The sequence below is a fragment of the Mustela nivalis genome (assembly GCF_964662115.1).
Source record: "Mustela nivalis genome assembly, chromosome: 17".
In the NCBI taxonomy this organism is placed as follows: domain Eukaryota; kingdom Metazoa; phylum Chordata; class Mammalia; order Carnivora; family Mustelidae; genus Mustela; species Mustela nivalis.
The window spans coordinates 3,477,170-3,498,731 of NC_139036.1; the positions used below are offsets into that span (position 1 = coordinate 3,477,170).

General features: G+C 59.9%; 3 protein-coding genes and 1 long non-coding RNA gene across 15 annotated transcripts in view; 3 read left to right on the top strand and 1 right to left on the bottom strand.

The window, feature by feature from the left end:
• Positions 1-15,033, bottom strand: part of LOC309851955 — a 54,367-nt gene extending 39,334 nt beyond the window's left edge. The window contains exons 1-5 of one of the 6 annotated variants that reach the window (XR_014305014.1): positions 14,861-15,010; positions 12,921-13,001; positions 12,542-12,751; positions 10,260-10,402; positions 7,818-8,651 (exon numbers count right to left, since the gene is read on the bottom strand). This is a non-coding gene — a long non-coding RNA (uncharacterized lncRNA). Of the gene's footprint in view, positions 1-7,817; positions 8,652-10,259; positions 10,403-12,541; positions 12,752-12,920; positions 13,002-14,860 lie in introns of those variants that run through there. The other 5 variants (XR_014305012.1, XR_014305013.1, XR_014305009.1 and 2 more) reach the window with 5 other exon arrangements.
• Positions 259-13,615, top strand: ALOX12 (arachidonate 12-lipoxygenase, 12S type). 2 transcript variants are annotated; one of them, XM_082707909.1, is made up of 14 exons: positions 259-2,616; positions 3,083-3,284; positions 4,191-4,272; positions 4,375-4,497; positions 4,611-4,714; positions 4,965-5,125; positions 5,953-6,096; positions 6,874-7,083; positions 9,385-9,471; positions 9,678-9,847; positions 10,331-10,452; positions 12,596-12,696; positions 12,818-12,988; positions 13,110-13,615. In XM_082707909.1, exons 1-14 carry the CDS (start codon positions 2,482-2,484, stop codon positions 13,287-13,289), a joined length of 1,992 nt encoding a protein of 663 aa, XP_082564035.1. In that variant the 5' UTR covers positions 259-2,481; the 3' UTR covers positions 13,290-13,615. The 2 variants fall into 2 exon arrangements, with proteins under 2 accessions (XP_082564035.1, XP_082564034.1); XM_082707908.1 differs by lacking the exon at positions 13,110-13,615 and having other exon boundaries at positions 260-2,616; positions 12,805-12,988.
• A 15-nt stretch (positions 15,034-15,048) lies between the features above and the next one.
• RNASEK (ribonuclease K) lies at positions 15,049-16,795 on the top strand. The gene is made up of 3 exons (XM_082707916.1): positions 15,049-15,478; positions 16,079-16,155; positions 16,461-16,795. The coding sequence occupies exons 1-3, from the start codon at positions 15,401-15,403 to the stop codon at positions 16,600-16,602; spliced, it is 297 nt and encodes a 98-aa protein (XP_082564042.1). The 5' UTR covers positions 15,049-15,400; the 3' UTR covers positions 16,603-16,795.
• Positions 16,796-16,912: 117 nt separating this feature from the next.
• BACC1 (BPTF associated chromatin complex component 1) lies at positions 16,913-19,745 on the top strand. Of its 6 annotated transcripts, none has more exons than XM_082707915.1 (6): positions 16,913-17,146; positions 17,356-17,450; positions 17,947-18,048; positions 18,714-18,904; positions 19,115-19,219; positions 19,474-19,745. In XM_082707915.1, exons 1-6 carry the CDS (start codon positions 17,126-17,128, stop codon positions 19,536-19,538), a joined length of 579 nt encoding a protein of 192 aa, XP_082564041.1. In that variant the 5' UTR covers positions 16,913-17,125; the 3' UTR covers positions 19,539-19,745. The 6 variants fall into 6 exon arrangements, with proteins under 6 accessions (XP_082564041.1, XP_082564040.1, XP_082564037.1 ...); XM_082707910.1 differs by having other exon boundaries at positions 16,987-17,146; positions 19,478-19,745; XM_082707911.1 differs by lacking the exon at positions 17,947-18,048 and having other exon boundaries at positions 16,966-17,146.
• Positions 19,746-21,562: the final 1,817 nt, after the last annotated feature.

Here is a 21,562-nt window from a genome sequence, read left to right on the forward strand (position 1 = left end):
GAGCCCAGGAGCCTAACCCAGGGGGGCTCCATGCTCCAAGCTGCACAACCGCCTGCGGTCATAAAGATACAAGAACTCTGGGGCGCCTGGGTGGCTCAGTGGGTTAAGCCTCTGCCTTCGGCTCAGGTCATGATCTCAGGGTCCTTGGATCGAGCCCCGCATCAGGCTCTCTGCTCAGCAGGGAGCCTGCTTCCCCCTCTCCCTCTGCCTGCCTCTCTGCCTACTTGTGATCTCTGTCAAATAAATAAATAAAATCTTTTAAAAAAGATACAAGAACTCTGTGCTTCTCACGATCAAGCTAGCAATCACATGGATGGTCATCCATTACCAGGTGATGGCAGGATGAACGGTGCAAAAGGTGCCATCAAGCCTCTGCCTTGAGGGCTGGTTCCTGGCTATCTTGAGGGGGTGGAATGGGCTGCACCTGCCTGTCCAGAGGGAAGGGGGAAGGTGTCTTTCTGTCTTTGTGGTCTCATTGTGGGTTACCTGGGAGGCACATCCTATACTGGTTTAATGCTTCTTCAGAAAGAAAACTGGTTTTCTCTGCTACCTTTGTTTTCGGGGCCAGGAATTGTATTCCCCCAACATAACGCAAGTGCTTAAAAAGGAAAAAGAAAAGAAGTGGGAGGAAGGTTCTAGAGGAGTATGACCCCTAGTGGGAGTCTGGGGTCTCTGGAGGGACCTGGAGAAACTGCGTGGTGGTAGGGCAGAGGAATTTCTAGAAGGGACGCAGACATTCAAGTGGAAATTGTTTCCCATGAGTAAATAACAGCATAATTGCAGATAAAACACACTGGCTTCAGCTAAGTGTTTTAAACATACTAACACTTCGCATATGCATTAACTAGGATGATTCTCGATTATTCCTTCCCCCTCTGCCATGTGACCCTGCTATGCGCTAGACAGGGCAGAAAAGGTGTCACGAAACAGCGGGGAAGCAGGTTCAGGGGTGAACTGATTTGGCAAAATCAAACAGCCTCTCCTATAGGCAAAAGCAACCTTTTGGGGTCTGTGTGGGAAAGGTCAGATACATCTACTACATAGGAGACAATGTGAGCCATTTTACTGGGTGAGCCCCCAAAACTGCAAGAACTGGCACACACCCAGTTCTGAACACAGATGATGAAGGGAGGGGTCAGCCTGGGAGTAAGAAAGGGAATGGCAGCCTGGTAAGGACCAGACACTTCTGTGAGGTTGGGAGGCTGTCCGCGGGCCTAGAAGCCCTCTTATCCCCAGTAACCACCATGCCATATCATTTTGAGGGTCAGGCTCAAAAAAGAAGCTTTAACTTGCCCTGCCCTAGCATCACCAGGCATAACCTGGGAACCAAATGTTTCTAAGGGACCTGGAGCAGGGCCTAGACAGGGACCTGCCGGAGGCTTCCTCAGATGCCTGGGCAGGGGTGAGCGTGACAAAGCCTGAGTCCCGAATCGGCCTCCCAGAGCTTACAAAGTCCCTAACCAGCACTGGCCCCCAGTTTCCTGCCCTTAGAGTCCCACAGGAAATATCTGGAGGGAGGGGAGAGATAAGGACAAGGAGGCTGATGAAAGAAGTGGGATTTAAGGCCCAGTGAAAGCCGTTTACATATAATTTTTCAGGAGAAAACAATTTGGGTAGGGGAAGAACTCATCAGGGTCAGTGAGACAAATTAATCTCAAACCGCAGGGCACGGGGCTGCATTCACCTAGCAAGGACAAAGGTCATGAGAATCACCCTTGTATGCTGGGTTCCTACCTGACTCCGTACGGCAGGCACACCTGAGTCCCTAATATTTTCTGCACCCACTAAACGTGGGACAAAAGGAGCTTTGACTGCCCTACCTGTCAGGCCTTTCTGTTTCTGGTGTATCTAGGATGTGCGAAACTGGGCTGCGGGACAGAGGGGAGCAAGTCCCTGAGCTGCTACTTTTCCAGGCTCTAGGGAGCCCCTGGTCATTTCCTGCAGGGCTGGGCTCCGGTGAGGTAGAAATCAGGGACCGGAGGTCTTGGTGGGGAGGGGCGGGTTGCGGGTGGGTCTGCGGGAGCCCAGCACGGCCTTCCAGGGCAGCCTTCCCCAGATGCCAGCCCGGAGAAGGGGAGACTTCCTCCCACTTTGGAAGACCCACTCACCCTCTCTTCCTCCCGCCTCCCCAGAGGCCAGGATCCTCAGCCTCGCTCCCAATACACCGGGGCCACCGCGACCGGCGACCCCCGCCCCTAAGTGCGGGCAGGGCGCCTCCATCCTCTCGGCCCCGCCCAGGCCCAGACCCCTTTATCTTCCGGCAGCGACGCCCCACCCGGAGCCGGGCCCTGCCCCGCAGCCCCGCTGCCGCCGCAGGTTCGGGCTAGTCCAGGGCGGGGAAAGGGCGTGAGGAGGGCGGGCACGCAGAGCATCTTTAAAGGCCCACGACACCCCGGAGGCGCCTCGACAGCCGCCGGCGGCCCCGGGCAATCCCCACCAGCGCGTAGGACCCGGCTCCGCGCCCGAACTGCCGGGGGCGCCATGGGCCGCTACCGCATCCGCGTGGCCACCGGGGCCTGGCTCTTCTCCGGGTCTCACAACCGCGTGCAGCTGTGGCTGGTCGGGACGCGCGGGGAGGCGGAGCTGCAGCTGCGGCTGCGGCCGGCGCGGGGCCAGGTCAGCGGACGGGGAAGGGGACCCCCGACCTTGGCCCGGCCTGGGACCGCGAGGGTGGGGTGGCGGGGTCGCGGGGCGGGGCGGGAGGGGGCGGACGAAGGACAGCCGGAGCGCGTGGGAGAGGACTTGCCGGGGCAAGGAGAAGATCCGGAGCCAGGGCCCGGGCTGGACTCGAGTTCCTCCTCCCTTCCGCCAGGGTCCTCGCAGCCTCCACGGCTTCCCCAAGTAACCCCAGGGCCAAGGTCGATGCGGGACGAGCGGTCTGGTCAGAGGCTGCTCAGAGAGCGCCGCGCGGGGACAGCTCAGGGACGGACCGAGGTCGGTGACGTCGGACCCTGGGGCGCAGGTGTCTGGAGCAGGGAACAGGTGTTGTCTCTAAAGGCCTTCGGCAGCGGAGGCTCACGCACACCAAAACGGCCTCTCCGGGGCCCCTGGTGCTCAGTGTCGTGGGCTGTGGTCCCCACAGGAGGAGGAGTTTGATCGCGACATCCCCAAGGACTTGGGGCCCCTACAGTTTGTGAAGTTGTGCAAACACCACTCCCTGGTGGACGACGCGTGGTTCTGCGACCTCATCACGGTTCAGGGCCCGGGAGCCTGCGAGGAGGCCGCCTTCCCCTGCTACCGCTGGGTGCAGGGCCAGGGCGTGCTGAGTCTGCCAGAGGGCACCGGTGAGGGCTTGGGGGGCGGACGGGCAGGAATGCAGGTGAAGTGGCCCTCCGAGCTGGGCACAGTGGGTGGTGGGCACAGGAGGTGGAGACAAGACAGGGGTCAGGGCAACGTCCCTCAGTTCGGAAGTTACAGCCAGAATGAAGGGCAGCCAGGGAGGCTGGAAGGGAAGGTCGTGATCTGGAGACGCCCTCTTCCAAGAAGGGGGCGGGCCTGGGGTCGGAGCAGTAACGGAAAACAGGAGAGCAGAGTGGAAAGGAGATCCGTGTGTGGCCAGACTAATGGGGGGGGGGGGTGGCTGGAATGGCGGCAGGTGCAGAAGGAGACAGGGACCCCTGGGCAGGTGGCAGCTAAGGCAAGAAGATAAATGCTCTGAGCCGTGAGCCCAGAGCAGGTGTGGTTGGGGAAGCATGAGAGGAGACTGTGAGGGACAGGGAGCATCGCGACAGCGGGGCAGGGACCATAGGAAATTGTTAGTGTTGGAAACAGGAGATGAATCAGGAGACACAGGAGGGCAAGGACAGTAAGGATGGAAACGTGGAAGATACGGCTTTGACACAGGAAGGGATGGGCCCAGAGAGCAGGAGCAAGTCAGCAAGGTCTGTGGTGGGAAGTCTAAGGAGGGCAACCCTGGGAAAGACAGCCGGCACAGCTGCTGCACAGCAGCCTTCAAGGACAGTGGAAAGTGCGACAGGTGAGGCTGGAAACATGAAATCGAGCCAGGCGGTACGTGGTAGAAACAGGTGTGGTCCCATCTCAGCCTGATGAAGGGTATGAATCCGACCATAGGTAGAGATGATTAGGATCCGGGAGGGATAGACAAATCGAGGAAGAAAGGGGACATGCAGGGGAGAGCACAGGGCCGCACAGACCCGTGCGGTCAATCATCTTAATGCCCGACCCCCCAGCACGCCTGCCAGGAGACAATGCCCTGGACGTGTTCCAGAAGCATCGAGAGAAAGAACTGAAGGAAAGACAAAAGCTGTACTGGTAAGCACTGGCCCACGAGCCCCCCAAAGGTCCCCTCTTCCCTGGCCCTGCCTCCATCACTGACCTACACACCCTCCCTGAAGCCTGGGCCCCATCTCCTAGCTGGGACACCTGGAAGGAGGGGCTACCCCTGACGATAGCAGCCGGGTGTCAAGACGATCTGCCTCCGAACATGAGGTTCCACGAGGACAAGAGGCTAGACTTCGAGTGGGCGCTGAAGGCAGGGTGAGGAAAAGCCTGGGGCTCAGAGAGGAAGAGGGCCAGGAGACCCAGCAACGGGGGCGACGAGGGAGGGGCCGAGAGCTCGGCGATGGGTTCACGTCCCCACGCTTGTTTAGGGCGCTGGAGATGGTCCTCAAACGTGTTTACACCCTCCTGAGCCCCTGGAACCGCCTGGAGGATTTTGATCAGATCTTCTGGGGCCAGAAGAGCGCCCTGGCTGGTCAGTGGTTCCCCAAGATGATCCTTATAGACTCTGAGGGCCCCTTTGGATGACCCGACCACCACACCCCAGAGTCCCCCATGACCCCTTCCCTTAGGAGACCTGAACATCTCACAGAGGCCTCCAGAATGAAAAGCCAGGGGCTGGAGACGGGGTAGTTGTGTGCCGGGACCACTGGGGTAGGGCCTGGGGGAGAGGGACCTCTGGGCTGTGATAAGCACCTCCTCCTCCCCCCCACCTGACCCCACAGAGAAGGTTCACCAGTGCTGGCAGGATGACGAGCTTTTCGGCTACCAGTTCCTCAATGGGGCCAACCCCATGCTGCTGAGACGCTCTGCCTCCCTGCCCTCCCGGCTGGTGCTGCCCCCAGGGCTCGAGGCCCTGGGGGCCCAGTTGGAGAGCGAACTCCAGGTACTGCCTCCCATCCTGCTGGTTCCCCTAGCGGGGGGGGGGGGGGGGGAGGCACCGTCAGGGGGAGGGAGGCTGTGGGCACCCACCCCGCCTGGGTGCAGAGTCCCGTGCTGGAAAAACCTACAGGTGACAAAGCGTGCAGGGGAAACTGAGGTGCTCCGAGGGTGGAGGGCAATGGCATGGGTTCCCAGGGCACAGGTGGGGCCAGCGATGGTAACAGGGACAAGGAAATTCGCTGGCTGCTGTCCAGACTCCCGACCCAGCGACTCAGGCGTTGGAGGGAAGGTGAAGGAGGCGCTGCTGGAGGTGAGAGCGGGGAGGTCTCTTGGAAGAGAGCTGGGTTCAGAGGAGAGGAGCTGGGTGTGAGCGTGCATGGGCATGCGCGGGTGTGTGCTGGATTCTGCGACAGTAGACACTAGGGGCCCTGGGGGTGGCTGGCAGCAGAGCAGAAGTTTGGACACATGGGGAAAGAGCTCAGTTTGCTGAGCCTGGGGGTCGCTAGTGGCAAACACAGGGAGCAGCCACGGAGGGGTGATGGAGAGGGAGCCGGCCAGTGTGGCCGAAGGACGGCTTCCAGCACCTGCACCACGGTCAGCACTGTGCACAGGCCGGGTCCTGACCCCGGGACTGCTCCCACACACGGGGCACTGTTTGTCCATTCACATCTATAAACCAAGAGGCACTGGCCCAGATGCTCCAGTCCCGCCAACAGGATGCTGGTACCGACACGGGATGGCGGCCAGAAGCTACATCAACGTATCCCCCTTGGTCCTGGCCCTGGAAGTGTGATTTCCACTCAAACCACAGCACCTTCCTCCTCTCCCCAGAATGGTTCCCTGTTTGAGGCCGACTTCATCCTGCTGGATGGAATTCCAGCCAACGTGATCCGGGGTGAGAAGCAGTACGTGGCCGCCCCTCTCGTCCTGCTGAAGATGGAACCCGATGGGAAGCTGCTGCCTGTGGCCATCCAGGTGAGGTGCCCTGGGCGCGCCCCTCCCCGCACCACTCTCTGTTGGCCCCAACCTCCGCTCCTGGGGATGCAGCCCCCACTCCTTGGCTCCCAAACGCTTCTCCTCACACAGTGAGACCTGTCTCCTGTCACTCCGTTTGCCTGCAGTCTGCTTTCCCCTGACTCACCCAACTGGAAGTTCTTATTCTGCTCAAGAGTCACAATGGCCTTTTGGATACTCACCCTGGACCCGCTGGTTCTCAGACTTTAGAGGGCATCGCAGTCACTGGCGGACCCATTAGCGTATGCGGCTGGGGCCTACTGCCGGACTTCCTGATTCCGTAGGTCTGGGCTAGGGACGGAGTGTGTATATTTATAACAAGCCCCTGAGTGATGCTGGTTTGGGAACATACTTTGAGAAACACCCTAATCCCCCTGGAGCCTTTCTGACTCCACTCACCATCGGACGAACACCCTTTCTCCCGCGGTTCTCAACAGCTACAAGTACTGTCCGCTGTCTCACCTGTCCGGCTTCCTTTCCCACTGGCCAGCCCTCCGCAGCATCTCCTCCCTGCAGCCCCTGCTTTGACACTCCTGCCTTCACCCCCTCCAGCCGGGCACTGGTGTGGCAACACCGCCAGCGAGAGGCAGGGCAGAGATGGCCTCAGCCCTCCCCCTGGATTGTAACCCCCGGGGAGCAACCGTCTTCCTCACTCCCCCGCCATTCCCACTGACCCCCCCCACCCACCCACCAAAGCAAAGCAAAGTCTCCGTAATGGGCTTGATTTCCTGTTTACAGATCCAGCCCCCCAGCCCCAGATCCCCGACCCCGCCGCTGTTCCTGCCCTCAGATCCCCCACTCGCCTGGCTCCTGGCAAAGACCTGGGTCCGAAATTCCGACTTCCAGCTCCACCAGCTCCAGTACCACCTCCTCAACACTCACCTGGTGGCCGAGGTCATCGCTGTGGCCACCATGAGGCACCTCCCGGGGCTGCACCCTGTATTCAAGGTACATGCTACGCTCTATCCTCTGTGTCCCAGTTCAGACCCCAGGGACAGGAAACAGCCCAAGAGCCAACGACATGGCGACCACAAAAATGTTTGTCAGTTTGTGAGAGCAAGAGGGGAGACGAACTGGAAGACCACCTACCCCCAAATCCCCTTTCAGTTGCATCATTTAGGGTTCCTTGAGGACATCTTACTGAAGGAGCCCCCTGAAATGCTCAGAGAGCTGCCGACCCAGCAATGGGCCTATATTCTAGCAGGAGTGTTGTTAGGAAAACAGCAGCCTTGTTCCTGCCTTAGGAGCCTCTCTGTGCAGCCAGAAGGACACGTGACGCCCATGAGACCATCCAGAGACCGGTATCTGGAACTAAAAATTACAAGAGACAGCCCACAGACACCAGAGAACTGATGGGAGAATGTTCTACCCCAGCCAAGGAGTTTGCTAAGTAGGAACAGATCAGAAGGCAATGCCCAGGAGGCAGGTGGAAAAAGACACACATTGGAAAGATGATGATCTGGAAGAAAAATAAAAAGAAACCAAGGACTTGGCTGGGGGTGGGGAGCCACAGTGCGCCTGGGCACCACACCAGAGAAAGAAAGGCCAGAGGACCGTGCTGTCGCAGCATCCAGCAACCCACAAGCTGGGGGTGTGGTAAAAACCTAGAAATACTGAAATCTGATAAAAGAGTGAGCTCAGTATCCATTGCTAAACAGAAGGCAACAAAATAAGACTCATGGTTGCATAAAAATGTCCTCAACATCTTGCACAGGGACATGGCCGAGAAGGGACAAATCCAGGGATAATTGCCAGAAACAACCCACTCGGAGGGAGAGCCAGTCTGGAAGCAAAGAGCAGGGCTTCCATTTTAGGTGCCAGGAGCGGAAATGTTGGCAAGATATGCACACGAGTTCCAGCCGCGGGGTTTCAGCTGGGGGCTTCCCGGCACCCCCGCCCCCAAGCCTGGCCACCAGTAGCCATGGCCCCTCTGGGTCTAGGGTAGCACAGATCAGATGGATTTATGGCTCTCAGGGTGCTCCTACATCGCAATCTTCTGGTCTTCGGGAACAGGTCAGGCTTCTATTCGGGCTCACGCTCCCACATCACGAAGTCAGCCCTGTCTCCACCTATGTCAGCCTTGTCCCAGGGCAGACGGCTAGGGGAGCAAAGTCTGCTTGCTCACAAAGATTCCATGCGTAGGCTGGCTCTGGCCTCAGATGCTGGGGTGTGCATCCAGAATCCTGACCTCCTGATTCAGAATCCTGAGCACCACGGCGGGGTTGTGAAAGGACGGAACAACAGAACACAGCCGCATGACACTGGCTAAAAGCTACGAAAGTCCTTCGTTCTTGCAAGGACCACTCCTGTCATTAGGGGCTGCTTGTCCTCAGGTAGCTCCCGTGGACTCTGGGCTTTCTAGGACACTCGGCGTCTCTCAGGAACTTTCTGGAAAGTTTCGGGCCAGTGCGAACTGCCTTCACATCTTGACCCTGGAGGCCCCGCTTGGGTCGTTCCCTGAGCGCGGCACCCACAGGTGTGACAGACAGCAGCACCGCATGACGGCCGCACATACGCTGGGTGCAAATAAGACAAGACAGTCGGGGGTCAAAGGCATTCCTGCGAGGACCAGACAGCCTTCTTCCATAGCTAGCACGAGTGTTTGCTAAAGCTATACAACAGAGGGATCTGACCACCCAGCTCGGGGTGGCAAGGGTCTGATGTCAGGCCCCCTGCGGGGTCAGCAGGAGGCTCAGTGCCCCCCACCCCGTAAGTGGCTCACGGCACCCACCCCGAAAAGGGGCCTCGCACTGCAGCCCCTGACAGGGAAGCAGCCAGAAGACAGCTTCAGCTGTGAGGACATGAAGGACAGAAACATAAAGTCCATCACAGGGGCTGGTTCTTGACACCAGCAGTCAAGGTGGGAACAGAGACAAACGGCAACGGCTCCAGCACCAGCGGCTCCATGGGGGCCCGACGGCTGGAGCGCTGCAGCCCCCGAGAAGGGAGGCCCCGTCATCACCCGCAGTCCACAGGATGGGAACCGACACAGATCAACACTCAGAGGGCCCGTGACCCTGGACGAGCACAGAAGCGAGTGCTTTAGTACAGCATGATGGGCAGCAGGGGGCAGAGAGAGCAGGAGAGGGAGCGAGGGGAGTGAGGGGAGCAGCAGAAAACCAGACCTGCGGGGCAGGCAGGGCAGTGAGGAGAGCCTCCAGCAGGGAGAGGCCACGAGGCTGGGCCCCATGCCCCGTGAGGCAGGACCCTGCGTGGCCTCCATAACCACCCCCACCCCCTCCACCCCAGCTCCTGATCCCACACATCCGCTATACCTTGGAGATCAACACCCGGGCCAGATCCCAGCTCATCTCAGAAGGAGGGATATTTGATAAGGTGAGGAGGTAACAGGGCCTTGAGGGGGTGGGGCCACTTGTCACCCAGCTCTCTGTGACCTCCTGCCACTTTCAGGATCCCAGACCAACCCTGGGGAGTGTCCCTTCCCCCCATGTCCGTCAATGAGCAACCCCACCTCGGAGCCCCTTGCTTGGCTCCATCCTGTTGCTCAGGGCCTCCCCTCTCTGCCCTCTCTGGCATCGCAGGCGGTGAGCACGGGTGGCGGGGGCCACGTGCACTTGCTGCGTCGGGCCATGGCTCAGCTGACCTACTGCTCCCTCTGTCCCCCTGACGACCTGGCTGACCGGGGCCTGCTGGGAATCCCAAGTGCCCTCTATGCCCATGACGCTTTACGGCTCTGGGGGATCATCGCCCGGTGGGTGACGGTGGGAGTGGGGCCAGGGAGGGGGAGAACGGGGCTCCCACCTGACGTCAGCATGGGCCCAAACTCCATGTGGAAGCAAGAAGGGCCTGACAGGAGGGGCAGGAACTCAGTCCTCGGCCGAGAAGGAAGAGTCAGGAGGCAGCAGGGAGGGTCTGAAGCCGGGGAGACCGAGACAGGAAGTACGGGGAGGGGAAGCCGCCGATGGCTAAACCACAGGGTCCCAGGGCCTGGCTGCGGTCAGCGGAGTTTGTCAGGAAGAACACCTTTCAGCCATGCGGCCAAAATTCATAAAACAAGGCCTTATAATGTTTCCTTCCTTTCTAAACCCATGTTTAGAAAGAGCTAAGGGATGTCCGCAAAGACGAGTCTAGTAAAATCTGTCCCCGGACACAGCGGGAGTCACCTGGGCCCAGGCCACAAAAGCAGTCGAGGCTCTTCTCGCGGGAAGCTCACCTCCCTTCTCCCCCGGGGCAGATACGTGGAAGGCATCGTCCGCCTCTTCTACCACAGGGACGACATTGTGAGAGGGGACCCGGAGCTGCAGGCCTGGTGTCGGGAAATCACCGAGGTGGGGCTGTGCCAGGCCCAGGACCGAGGTAGGACCCTTCCCCAGGGACTGGGGCCCTTGGGCCGCTCTGCCCCTCTGGGTTCAGGACCCCAACCCCGCATCCCACCTCGCTTCCAGCCACGTGCGTAGCATCTCAATCCCATTCCCACCTGCTAAGACTCAAGCCACTTCTAGACAACCAGGGGCTGTCCTCCTCAGAGATCCTGGCCATCACCCTCTGCTGCCATCCCCAAGCCCCAGGCACATCGTGGGGCCCAAGCATGGGGAGCCATAAGACCAGAACCGCAGCCAGGGCGGGATCTGCCCAGGCCCTGCTGGGACCCCTGTTCTCCTCCTGGTTGTCTGTTTTCTCACTTGAGGACAGAGATACATGGGAAGAGCTTCCAGCAAGGCCCATGATGTCCCACGCTGCTTTCCCTCCCTGACTCTCCCACCCGCCACTGCCCAGCACACACACATGTCCAGGGTGCACAGCGCATGCCCCACATGCCCTGGTCCCATCCCGTCCCACCCCAGGTTAGTACTGTACAGGTTCGCGCCAACTGGGACCCTGCGCGTGGCCCCTTGGGGCCACATTTCCGGGGCCAGTCCAGTTCCCCCTCCCCTCGGGTAAGATCCGGCTAGACCTGGGACACCCCTACCTGCGTTTTAACCTCTGGGGAAGGAACAGCCTTTCTCAAGCTCTTGCTAGGTTCATCCCCCCCACCCCCCGTCTAACACACATGGGCCTACGGGGGCTGCTTAAGATCATTCTTGGGGTACATGCCAGCACCTCTGGCTCTGTGAGACAACTCCAGATGTTTACTGGGGAGAGCCAGGCCCCAGGAATGCGGCCAATGATAAACCAACACCTGCATTCACCCTTCCGGGCCCAAACTTTTCTTGGACACCTCAGAACTGTCTCTCAGATCCCCCAGGCCCCCAGAAGACCCTTCCCCCTCTCTCCCCGCTCAGCTTCTCCCCAACCACTCTTTACGTTGGGAAAACAAAAATAAATATTCACATGTCAGCTTTAATCTCCACCAACTGCCTCTCATCCTCTCTTCCTCCGCTCACCTCGGGTTCTCATCCCGCACTTAGCCTAATTTTCCCAACAGCCTTTTTAGAGGAAATGTGCTAAAATTAAAAACAGCTTGAGTAGCAGTCAGGAACCCGAGTTCAAGGTCAGCCTCTGCCTTTTCCGGACCATATGATCCTGACAAATAGTTCTCTCTCTCTGGTCTTTGATTTTTTTAAAATTGATAGAAAGGGAGTGATTATATTTGTTCCACTTAACTCAGAGGCTTAGTGGCTCTAAGTCACCATCTCCACTGTAGAATCAGTGGCCTGAGATAACCTTTGTGGAAAGCCTCTCTTGGCTGTGACACTGTAAATACACAACTTCTTCTGTTCCTCCCTTTATAACTCGGGCATTCACAATCCTCTATTGGGGAACAGGAGGAAACGTTCCTAAATTCCTAACCACTTTTTGAGGCAGAAGATATTCAACCACTCAGTGCTTTTTAGCCCCCGATAATAACAATCCCATAATAATTCTATAATAACAATAATCGTTATTTACCGAGCCTTTGTCACGTACAAGGTGATTTCAATATGTTATCACCCACATTTTATAAGCGAAAAAATGGAAATTCAGAGAGATTAAGTAATCAGCCTAAGACACCCAGATTATATTGCTTGAACCTGAAGTGAAACTCAGGTCTAATGCCAATGTATTTGAATAAATAAGTGAATAGACACCCATCAAAGCCAAAATACAGTGGACCCTCAAACAGTGTGGGATGGGGTGGGGGGGTTAGGGGCGCTGACCCTCCCCCGCACATGCCAAGCAGTCAAAAATCTGCCTATAACTTTCGACTCCCGAAAAACTTAACTACTAAGAGTCTACTGTTGACTGGAAGCCTTCCCAATGATGTAAAGAGTCTATTTACCCCGTCCTGTGTGCCGTATGCATTGTATGCTATATTCTGACAGTAAAGTGAACTAGAAAAGAGAAAACATGAAGAAAACCATACAAAGGAGCAAATACATGTCTGTACCCACTATAAAAAAAGCCATACGTAAATCGACCCACGCAGTTTGAGCGCGACTGATGTAGACACCTCCAAGACGATCACCTGCATTTCTCTCCTCTCGCACTGGAGCCCCTCAATCCTGTTCCTCTCTGGCAGGTTTCCCCGTCTCCTTCCAGTCCCAGAAGCAACTCTGCCATTTCCTTACCATGTGTGTCTTCACATGCACTGCTCAGCACGGGGCCATCAACCAGGGCCAGGTATGAGAGCCGAAAGCCCAGGTCCCTGAAGGCAGGCATCTGGACCTTGGGATTCCTAAGGGAGAGACAGGGGTTCAAAGCATAAGTCTCAGGATCCTAGGGTTGCAGTTTCTTCCCCCAGCTGGACTGGTATGCCTGGGTCCCTAACGCCCCATGCACAATGCGGATGCCCCCGCCCACCTCCAAGGAAGAAATAACGATGGCCACGGTGATGGCTTCACTACCTGATATCCGACAGGCCTGTCTTCAAATGACCATCACGTGGCATCTGGGTCGCCGCCAGCCAGACATGGTAAGAGGGGGCTCTGGGGAAAGGGAAATGACAGTTGGAAGGGAAACATCGGAACAGGGGCTAGGCCCTCCGTGCTTCTGCCTCTGGACTAGAAACTGATGCATCCTTTGTCCTTTCCTAGGTGCCTCTGGGGCATCACAAAGAAAAGTATTTCTCAAGTCCCAAGGCCAAGGCGGTATTAAACCAATTCCAAACAGATTTGGAAAACCTAGAAAGAGAGATCACGGCCCGGAATACGCGACTCGACCTGCCATATGACTACCTGAAACCCAGCCGCATAGAGAACAGCGTCACTATCTGAGGCCTGTGGCATCCCCACCTCCAAGACTTCAGATCAGCTCCAGGACTGTTTCCAGTTTGAATGTCATGGTTTCCAGAGTCTCTGCAGCTAAAGCTCTATTTTCTCCCCCAACCAAATCCCCAACGTTGTTATCCACCCTGCCCAGGGAGGGCAGCAAACCTTTTCCATAAAGGCCAGATGATAAATATTTTAGGATTTGTGAGGCTGCATCATCTCTGTCCTAATTCCTTAGCTTTCCCGACAGAGCACAGAAGCAGCCGCCAGATGATGTGGAAGTTAAGGAGCATGACCGTGTTCCCATAAAAAATTACTTAAGAACAGTGAAATATGTCACAAAATTCTCTTCTTCCTTTGGTTGGGTCCACCGTTTAAATATGCAAAGAGGATCTGTGCTTTGCCAGATGGACAGGCACAGGCTGTGGGTTGGATCTGACCTTCAGGGGCCATCCTCTCACCGGGTAACCCCGCATTAGCCTGAGGCACTGACCCTACTTGCCAAACAGCCAGAGGATGCTCTGAGGGCGGATGGGGAAGATTTCCTGCATAAATCAACTACCTCAACTAATTCTCCTTTCCCAGGAGCTAGATCCCCTACACCGGCGGCCAACCTAAAACTTCAGGACTCTGTGCTTTGGCAATGTTCCCTCCACCCTGTTCCCCCTCTTCAGGCACCTACCCCAAAAGTCCTCCAGTAAGAATGGTGTTCCTGGGGAGAACAAAAACCTGCCATCCCTGGATGGCTCCCTCCCCTCCCCCGGCAGCCTCGAGCTAAGGAGACCTGAGATTCCTGTCCCAGGGCCCCTTTCCCAGCCCCTGCAATAGTATTCCCGAGTCTGTATGTGTTTCCCTGGGTCCGAGTTTTCTGTCACAAGCTGTTTAAGAACAATAAGCATAAAATAAACGGGAAAAAATGTTCGAGTCATATCCATTGCTGACCAGTGTGTCTTTGTGTGATTCTGGGGTCTTGGAATCCAAATGACCCCTCTCGATTATGCTGCAATCGCTGTCCTCACTAGAACGTGTACAGACAGCTCAGTGCAGAACTGAATTCTTTCAACACCCGATTTCCCTAAATGACCATCACAAAGCTGCCTCTCACTGCTGAAGCATACAAACTTTTCCCCCCCAGAGGGTGACCTATTCATGTTTTTAAAAAACTGTGTACCCTCCCTTATCCAAAGGACCTAGGGTCGGTCTCCTTGGTGTACACGGGGAGGCAAAGCGACACCGTTGCGTCCTCTCTCCTCTGTCCAACACGACCGGCAGGACCGCTCTCCATCACCACTTGTTCTCTGTCTCTGCTCCCCCCGCACTCTTCCGAGCGCCCGCATTCTTCTGGACTCGGCCTCCAAGACCATGCAGCATTCTGTGCTCGGGAACAAAATGGCACTTCATGGGGCACCCCTGGGGCGAGGGACCCGCAGCCACTTGAAGACGTCCTGGCCACAGCGGTCCTCGGGAAGGGGCTCCTAACCCCCGCTCCCTGTCGGAACAGCTCTGCGCCAAGGCAGGGTGAGAAGACAAGAGACAGGGGAGTTCTTTCTCGCTGTCAGTCTCCGTGTCTCACTTACCACGACCCCGTCCAGGCCAGCACCCGAAACTAAGCCATCTGCGGGCAAACCCCGCGAGCTGCAAGCCTCCGCACCCAGCAGCCCATAGCCAGGGTAACCAGGCCGACGAGCCCCTCCCTCCCCACGCCCGGCGCCTGCGGGCTCCTCATCACGTGACTTGCCTGGTTGGTCACGTGGCACGCCGGGTCCTCCCATTCCAGCCTGAAAGGGGGGGGACCAGAAACGGGAGGCGTTGCTGCTGCAACACCGCACCCCGGCTACAAGGGTCCTAAGGGGCTTCTGAGGGGCTGCTTCGGCCTCACACACCGCCTTTCCCTGCCGGAGATCAGGGAGGGCCCGGAGGCGCCCCGCGATCCCCCGCGGCCCCCCCGGCGCGATGGTTGGGGCCTGAGGCCACGCCCCCTTGGCGGCGCTCCCGGCTGCCCGTCCGCCGCGGCGCAAGCCTCCGGGTCCAGCTCGCTCTTCCCGGGCGCGTCCCGGCCTTCCTCTCGCCGCCTTCCCGCTCCGCCCGCAGCTAGACGAACCCCGACCCCCTTCTTCATGGCGTCGCTTCTGTGCTGTGGGCCCAAGCTGGCCGCCTGCGGCATCGTCCTCAGCGCCTGGGGGGTGATCATGTTGGTGAGGGACCGCCCGGCGACGGCCGGACAGGGCCCGAGGGGCCCCGGTGTTGGAGGGCTGGAAGGCTGGGGGACTCCGGGCCTTAGAAGGCAGCAGGCAGGCCGGAGGGGGTGGTCGATGCGCCGCTGGAGAAGGAGACAGCTGAGAGAGAGAAATGGGGAACTCGAGCGGGGCGGGGGTCGGGGGAGCCCTCGAGGTAAGAGGGAGAGGAGCTGGGCCCTTGAGAGATGCCTGCGCTGAGCGGAGGGCAGCGGGAATGGGGGGCGCTGCTTCTCGAATGGGCAGCCGCGGCCTTGTTTCCCCGGGGTGACCCGCCCCGCTCTGGGAAGAAATAGTACGTGAATCCACGACCCCCTCCTCCCTGTCCCATGACAACGCCGCCTCTGGAGAGGAGGACAGTCTGGCTTGCTCACTGTTCTGCCCTTGCACTGCCCCAGTCCTGGTGACGGAGTCCGAGCCCCGTAGCGGCCACCCCAGTCCCAGCGCGTTCCGGTGGCTCCCAGACCCGGGCGTTGTGGCAACATTAGAAGTGGGAGGAGCTTGGAGAGCGACCAGGTTGGGGGCTGGGGTTCAGGGAACCCGTTCGCTGCCTTTTTGCAGATCATGCTCGGAATCTTTTTCAATGTCCATTCGGCCGTGCTGATCGAGGACGTCCCTTTCACCGAGAAAGATTTTGAGTAAGTAGTCAGGTGGCAGAGGCGAGCCGGGGGCAGGGGGAGGTGGCCGAGGCCCCGAGTCGTAGGCGGGAGCTGCTGGTGGCGAGGCTGGAGAACTGAGTGCGCCGAGCTTTTCCTCTTAGCGCGCTCGGAGTCAGCCCCCGCAGCCCCCCTCCCGCCCGGGGCACGCGATCCTGGAACTCGCCCCGGAGGGTTGGAGGAAGCTTGAGTAACGCGAGTAAAAGCGCTTAGGCGGAGCCCGGCGCCCGGGAAAGGCCGGCCGCCACGAGTGCTGCTGACCCTTGTGTACCCCATGCCCGCCGCAGGAAGGACCCCCAGAAGATATATGACCTGTACGAGCGAGTCAGCTACAACTGCTTCATCGCCGCGGGCCTCTACCTCCTGCTCGGAGGGTTCTCTTTCTGCCAAGTCCGGCTCAACAAGCGCAAGGAGTACATGGTGCGCTAGCGCTCCGCCGGCCCCCCGTCCGCCCCCCTCTATTTAAAGACTCTCTCCAGGGGCTCGTGCCCCCACCTCCGCCCCCATGCCGGCGCCCCCGGCGGAACTGAAGCCCTCGCTGGCCGGCGTCCTGGCCCCGCGCGGGGAGGCTGGGGTCGGCCGTCCCCGGTTCCTCCACAATAAAGCGGAACTGTCCTGCTGAGCCGTGTGTCTGTGCTTGGGGCCGCGGCGGGCACCGGGGCGGGCGGGGGCGGGAGGGCTGCCGTGCGCCGCGAGCCGACCCGCCGGCGGAAGTGGAGGGAAGCCGGGCCGGAAGTGAGGCGGCGTCCGGCCCTCGGGCCTCGCTCGGCGGGCGCCGCCGGAGCCACCGCGGCGGGCAAGGCGGGGAGCGGCCGCCGGGGAGCCAATCGGCCGCGGGGAGGGGCGGGACTTCCTGCGCGGGGGGCCCCAGCGGCTCGGTCGCCCGGCTCCGTGGTCCCCGGCTCGGCGGTGGCGGCGGCGGCGTCTCCTCCGTGGGGAGGCGCGCGGGGCCATGACGTCAGCGTCCACCAAGGTTCGGCCTCGCTCGCGGAGAGCGCTCCCTGGCGGCCGCGGGCGGGCGGCCCCATCCCCCTGCCGGCGGCGCCGGCTCTTCCGCCCGGGGCGGGGGGCGGGGGGCGGGGGGCGGGGGCCAGGCGGGAGCCGCGCTGGGGTGGGGCCAGGGGCTCCGGGCGGGACGGCGCGGGGTGTGCGCGGCCCCCCGTGACGCCGCCCCGCCCCCAGGTCGGAGAGATCTTCTCGGCGGCGGGCGCCGCCTTCACGAAGCTCGGGGAGCTGACGATGCAGCTGCATCCCGTGGCCGACTCTTCCCCCGCGGGGTACGTGAGCCGGGCGGGCGCGCCGACTCGGCCACTGGCGCGGACGCTCTGGGCAGGGACAGGTGGCGGAGTGCCCTGCGCCGGGCGCCGCGCTGAGCGGGCGCGGAGACGCGCGGGTCGCGGAAGGCACGGCGGGTGCCCCCGCAGCCTGCGGCTCCCGACCCGGGCCCTGCGGGCTGACCTGAGCGCCGCTCGCCGCGATCGCGGTTCTGAGAGCCCCGCGGGTAGGGTTGCTTCCAGGGGACCCCTCACGGCCGCGGCCGCCCGGGGCTCAGGCACAGGCAGGCTTTCCTTCGATCGTGGCTGTCGGGACAGGTGTGGTTGCGGTCCTCAGGATGCCCACAGGGCTTAAGGGGGAGGAAACCCTCTTTAGGGACCCACGGAAGGGACCCCAGGGACTGGAGGGAGGAGGCTGGCGGCTGTGGAATGCACTGCCTGTGGGCTGGCTGCACACCCCCCTCTTCCCACTTTCCTGTCCCCCTCTCCCCCCTGACAGTGCCAAGTGGACGGAGACGGAGATAGAGATGCTGAGGGCTGCCGTGAAGCGGTTTGGGGACGATCTTAATCACATCAGCTGTGTCATCAAGGAACGGACAGTGTGAGGGAGGGTGGCCGGCAGAGGAAGGGGGGTGGGCACCGTCTTCCTGCACACCCGTGGTCCATCATCCTGAGAACCCCCTTCCAACTCAACGGCCTTTCCTGCCTCGATGCTAGTTGTGTTAGCAAGAGCTAGAGGACTGAGAATAAAAGAGTGGGTCAGAAGTTACTGAAATGCTGTCCTAACCAGGACCTTACGAGAGTTTTATTTCGGGTTGCCTTGAGATGCCCAGCAGCCGAGTTTGGTGATGAGAGTCCCCTGGCGGTTTACACAGCTCCTTCGAGCTGCTGCTGCGGTGTTTCTGGGGGTGCTGTAACACTGAACTAACTGATTGGGGTCTACTCCTAAGTCTCGGTCTGCCTGCGGGTCACCAGAGCTCACCTGGTAGCCTTGCGTGCCCCCACATCTGTCCCACAAGAGAAGTAGGAAGCGGGCCTTCCCCACTGCACGGTTGAGGTAGTCCACTCTTCACATCCCATCTGCCCTGAGTGTGTGCGAAGCTTCAGGAGAACACGAGAACCCTACCAATGGCTGGCGCCCTAACCTTGGTGCTCACGAAGGGCTCCCCAGTATTCCTTCACAATGGCCCGTTAGCCCTGCCCTTCCCCTCCCTTCTTCCCTCCCGCACTCTGATGACTCCCTAACCTGCTCTCTCTTCTCTTCAGGGCCCAAATAAAGGCCACTGTGAAGCGCAAGGTTTACGAAGACTCCGGCATCCCTCTTCCAGCTGAGTCACCCAAGAAAGGACCCAAGAAGGTGCCCTCCGGTGTCCTGTCACCTCCTCCAGCTGCCCCTCTGCCAAGCAGCTCCAGTGTCCCTGAGGCCGGGGGGCCCCCCGTAAAGAAACAGAAGGCCGGTGAGGGCTGCCGAGTGGCTACCTGGGAGATCAAGGTCCTGTCTGAGGTTCAGGGAGAGAATCGGGTGGGTCAGAGAAGGACCCATCTCTTTCCCTTTCCCTGTCAGGGTTCCCTGAGAGTGGGTCAGGTGGCCGAGGGAGGGAGAGCTGGGGGACAGTCGCAGAACCTAGAACCTAGCTTATGCCGCGCCCCCCGCCCCCGCTCCCCAGATGTGACACTCAGTGCTTTGAATGACTCGGATGCCAACAGCGACCTGGTGGATATTGAAGGGCTAGGAGAAACTCCTCCAGCCAAGAAACTCAACTTCGACCAGGGTAGGAGTCCTCCTCCTCCCACTCCCACACCAGCTGGAGGCGTGGGGGATGGTCTCCGCAGGAGCCCCCTCCCCCGGTACAGAGGCTTGGGAAGAGCAGGTTCCCTGGTACCCTGTGCAGGGCATTGGGTCAGCAAGGAGCCGGGGGCTCAGGGGAGGTGGGAGTGGTCTTGGAAGCAGGTGCTGGGGTGGGGGGTGTCTTGGAAGCGTACTTGGGGCTCGCTCCATCTCGGCCCATTTTGCTTCCTGTTCCAGACAGCCTGACCCTGGATTCTGGCCTTCTCGTGACCTCTGCTGACCCTCCTTTACTCTCTCGCTGAGCCTCCCACCTCTGACCCCTCTCACTGTTCCCCCTGGACCTGTGGATCGCCCGGGACTCTGAGCAAGCCTGCACGAGAGGGACAGTCACAAGGCTGCTGGGGCCACGCCGGCCACGCCGTTCCTGTACGCGCATCTGCCCCCAAACCCCTCTGACCTCCACCTGATGGACTTTTTTATACAGAAAACAATAAAGATTGCCCTCTCCACCTGGTGCCTGCAGCGTCACGTGATTGGGGCACGGTGGGCGAAGGCCTCCCTCCTGAGGCCCCGGGGCTCGGCCCCTCCCCGCAGGTCTACCACCCTGCCTGGAGCAGCACAGCCCATATTGGCAGACTCTGTGCCCAGTGCCAATATTTCTGTGCTGCTAGAGCCAGGGGAGCTGGGTGTGGGCAACAAAGACTCCAGTCCACTCTCCGGAGGCCGAGCCTAATCCCAGGACCTCTGGCAGTCCGTATTCCTGAGGCCGTCCCGGGGAGTTGAGAGGGGCCATTTCCAGTGCTCCCAGGACCACCCCCCCCCGCCCCCCAGCTCACAAGAAGGCCCAGATGTTTTCTGTGTCGCTTCTCCAGGGTGGCCTCCCGGGGCCAGGCCTCGGCGGTGCCTCCCCCACCCTCGCTCTAACACCACAGTGTGGTTTGGACGTGGCCACAGAGCCGTGCAAACCACAGTGTGCTGCTGGGGCGGGAGCAGGACTGGGGTGGCTTGAGAGGAAGGGAGCACAAGATGGTGCCGTGAAGACCCCCACCACCAGGAGCGGGGACCTAGAGAAGGCTCAGAAGGCATACACGGCCCCAAGAAGGGTTGCGGGGGCAATGAGGAACCGGGGTGAGGAGCTGGCAGGCCACAGGAGGGAGAGGGGCCTAAGGGCTGAGCCCGCCATGGGATACGACTGGAACCACCTTCCCTCCGTAGCAACTCTGCTCAGGGGACCCCTCGGGTGGGGTCAGAGGCAGAGGAAACGGGATGACTGGGGGGGCCACACACTGCCTCCCGACTCAGCAAGGGCAAGGACCCAAGGCTTCCTGTGTCCGTTCCTCCCCTCCCTGGGTCAGAACCCAAGAGAAAGCAAGGAGAGACAGAAGGCCAAGGACAGCAGGGTTGGGAGTTGGCAGTCCAGAGGTGGTGGGGCCGGAACATGGTGGGGAGAGGGGGGCCGGAAGTCGCCCTGGGCCCTGGGCCTGCCACAAGATGGAGGCCAAAGGCAGGAAATGGAGGCCAGGGGGAAAGGGGAGCAGCAGGGCCCAGGAAGAGGGCTGTCTGGACCTGGGGGCCAGGTACTCAACCCCCAGCACTGTTCCCACTCCCCACTGCCCCCCAGGGCCCACACCCGACCCCCCATGACAACCCCCATCAGCCCATCCACCAGGCCCAGGAAGGCGGGCCCACCCCAGAAAGCCACGTTTAAGCTGAGACAAACATGGCTCTCCCCACCCCCACCCTAGGCCTTCCCTCAGCCTTTCCCTCCTGACCAGGACATGATTTTTAAAAGCACCCCACAGAAAGCAAACTCCAAGGGCCAAAATTCCTTCCACAAATCAAAATAACACCTTCTGCAAACCAAAAGTTTTCCTCCTACCTCCCATGCCGCCCTGTACCACCCCCCCGCCGACACACCCCCCAAAACTCTTAGCAATCAGAAAGATCTAAGATGGTGGGTGTAAGCAGTCTTTTCAGGCCCCAGGGGACGCCGGACCCCCTCCCTCGAAACCCCTGTCTGTCCTGCCCCAAAGCCTGCCAAGGCCTTCTGCTCCTGACTCCAACCTCCACGGCCCCCCCAAACTCAGCAGCTGCCCCCAGCTCCCAATCTCGGCAGAGCCTTTGTGGGGGTGAGACAGAGATGAAACACTGTGCTAACGGCTGGGGACGTTGGGGGGGCTTCTGATCTTAGCCTTTGGTTTCTATCTGGGGGACTGCGGTTCGGGGCATAAGGGAAAGCCTCTCCGATCATCCCCCCAGTTCCAAGACTGACAAAGCCCAACCCCACCCCAGCACGCACCTCCAAGCCTCCCCCCCAACCGCCACG

Coding starts and splice junctions, on each gene's coding strand:
- ALOX12 (XM_082707909.1), top strand. CDS start 2,482: ATGGGCCGCTACCGCATCCGCGTGGCCACCGGGGCCTGGCTCTTCTCC. Junction 4,498..4,610: donor GAGTGGGCGCTGAAGGCAGG/GTGAGGAAAAGC, acceptor ACGCTTGTTTAG/GGCGCTGGAGATGGTCCTCA. Junction 7,084..9,384: donor GGCTGCACCCTGTATTCAAG/GTACATGCTACG, acceptor CCTCCACCCCAG/CTCCTGATCCCACACATCCG.
- BACC1 (XM_082707915.1), top strand. CDS start 17,126: ATGACGTCAGCGTCCACCAAG. Junction 18,905..19,114: donor CGTAAAGAAACAGAAGGCCG/GTGAGGGCTGCC, acceptor CCCGCTCCCCAG/ATGTGACACTCAGTGCTTTG. Junction 19,220..19,473: donor GAAACTCAACTTCGACCAGG/GTAGGAGTCCTC, acceptor TTCCTGTTCCAG/ACAGCCTGACCCTGGATTCT.
- RNASEK (XM_082707916.1), top strand. CDS start 15,401: ATGGCGTCGCTTCTGTGCTGTGGGCCCAAGCTGGCCGCCTGCGGCATC. Junction 15,479..16,078: donor CCTGGGGGGTGATCATGTTG/GTGAGGGACCGC, acceptor GCCTTTTTGCAG/ATCATGCTCGGAATCTTTTT. Junction 16,156..16,460: donor TTCACCGAGAAAGATTTTGA/GTAAGTAGTCAG, acceptor TGCCCGCCGCAG/GAAGGACCCCCAGAAGATAT.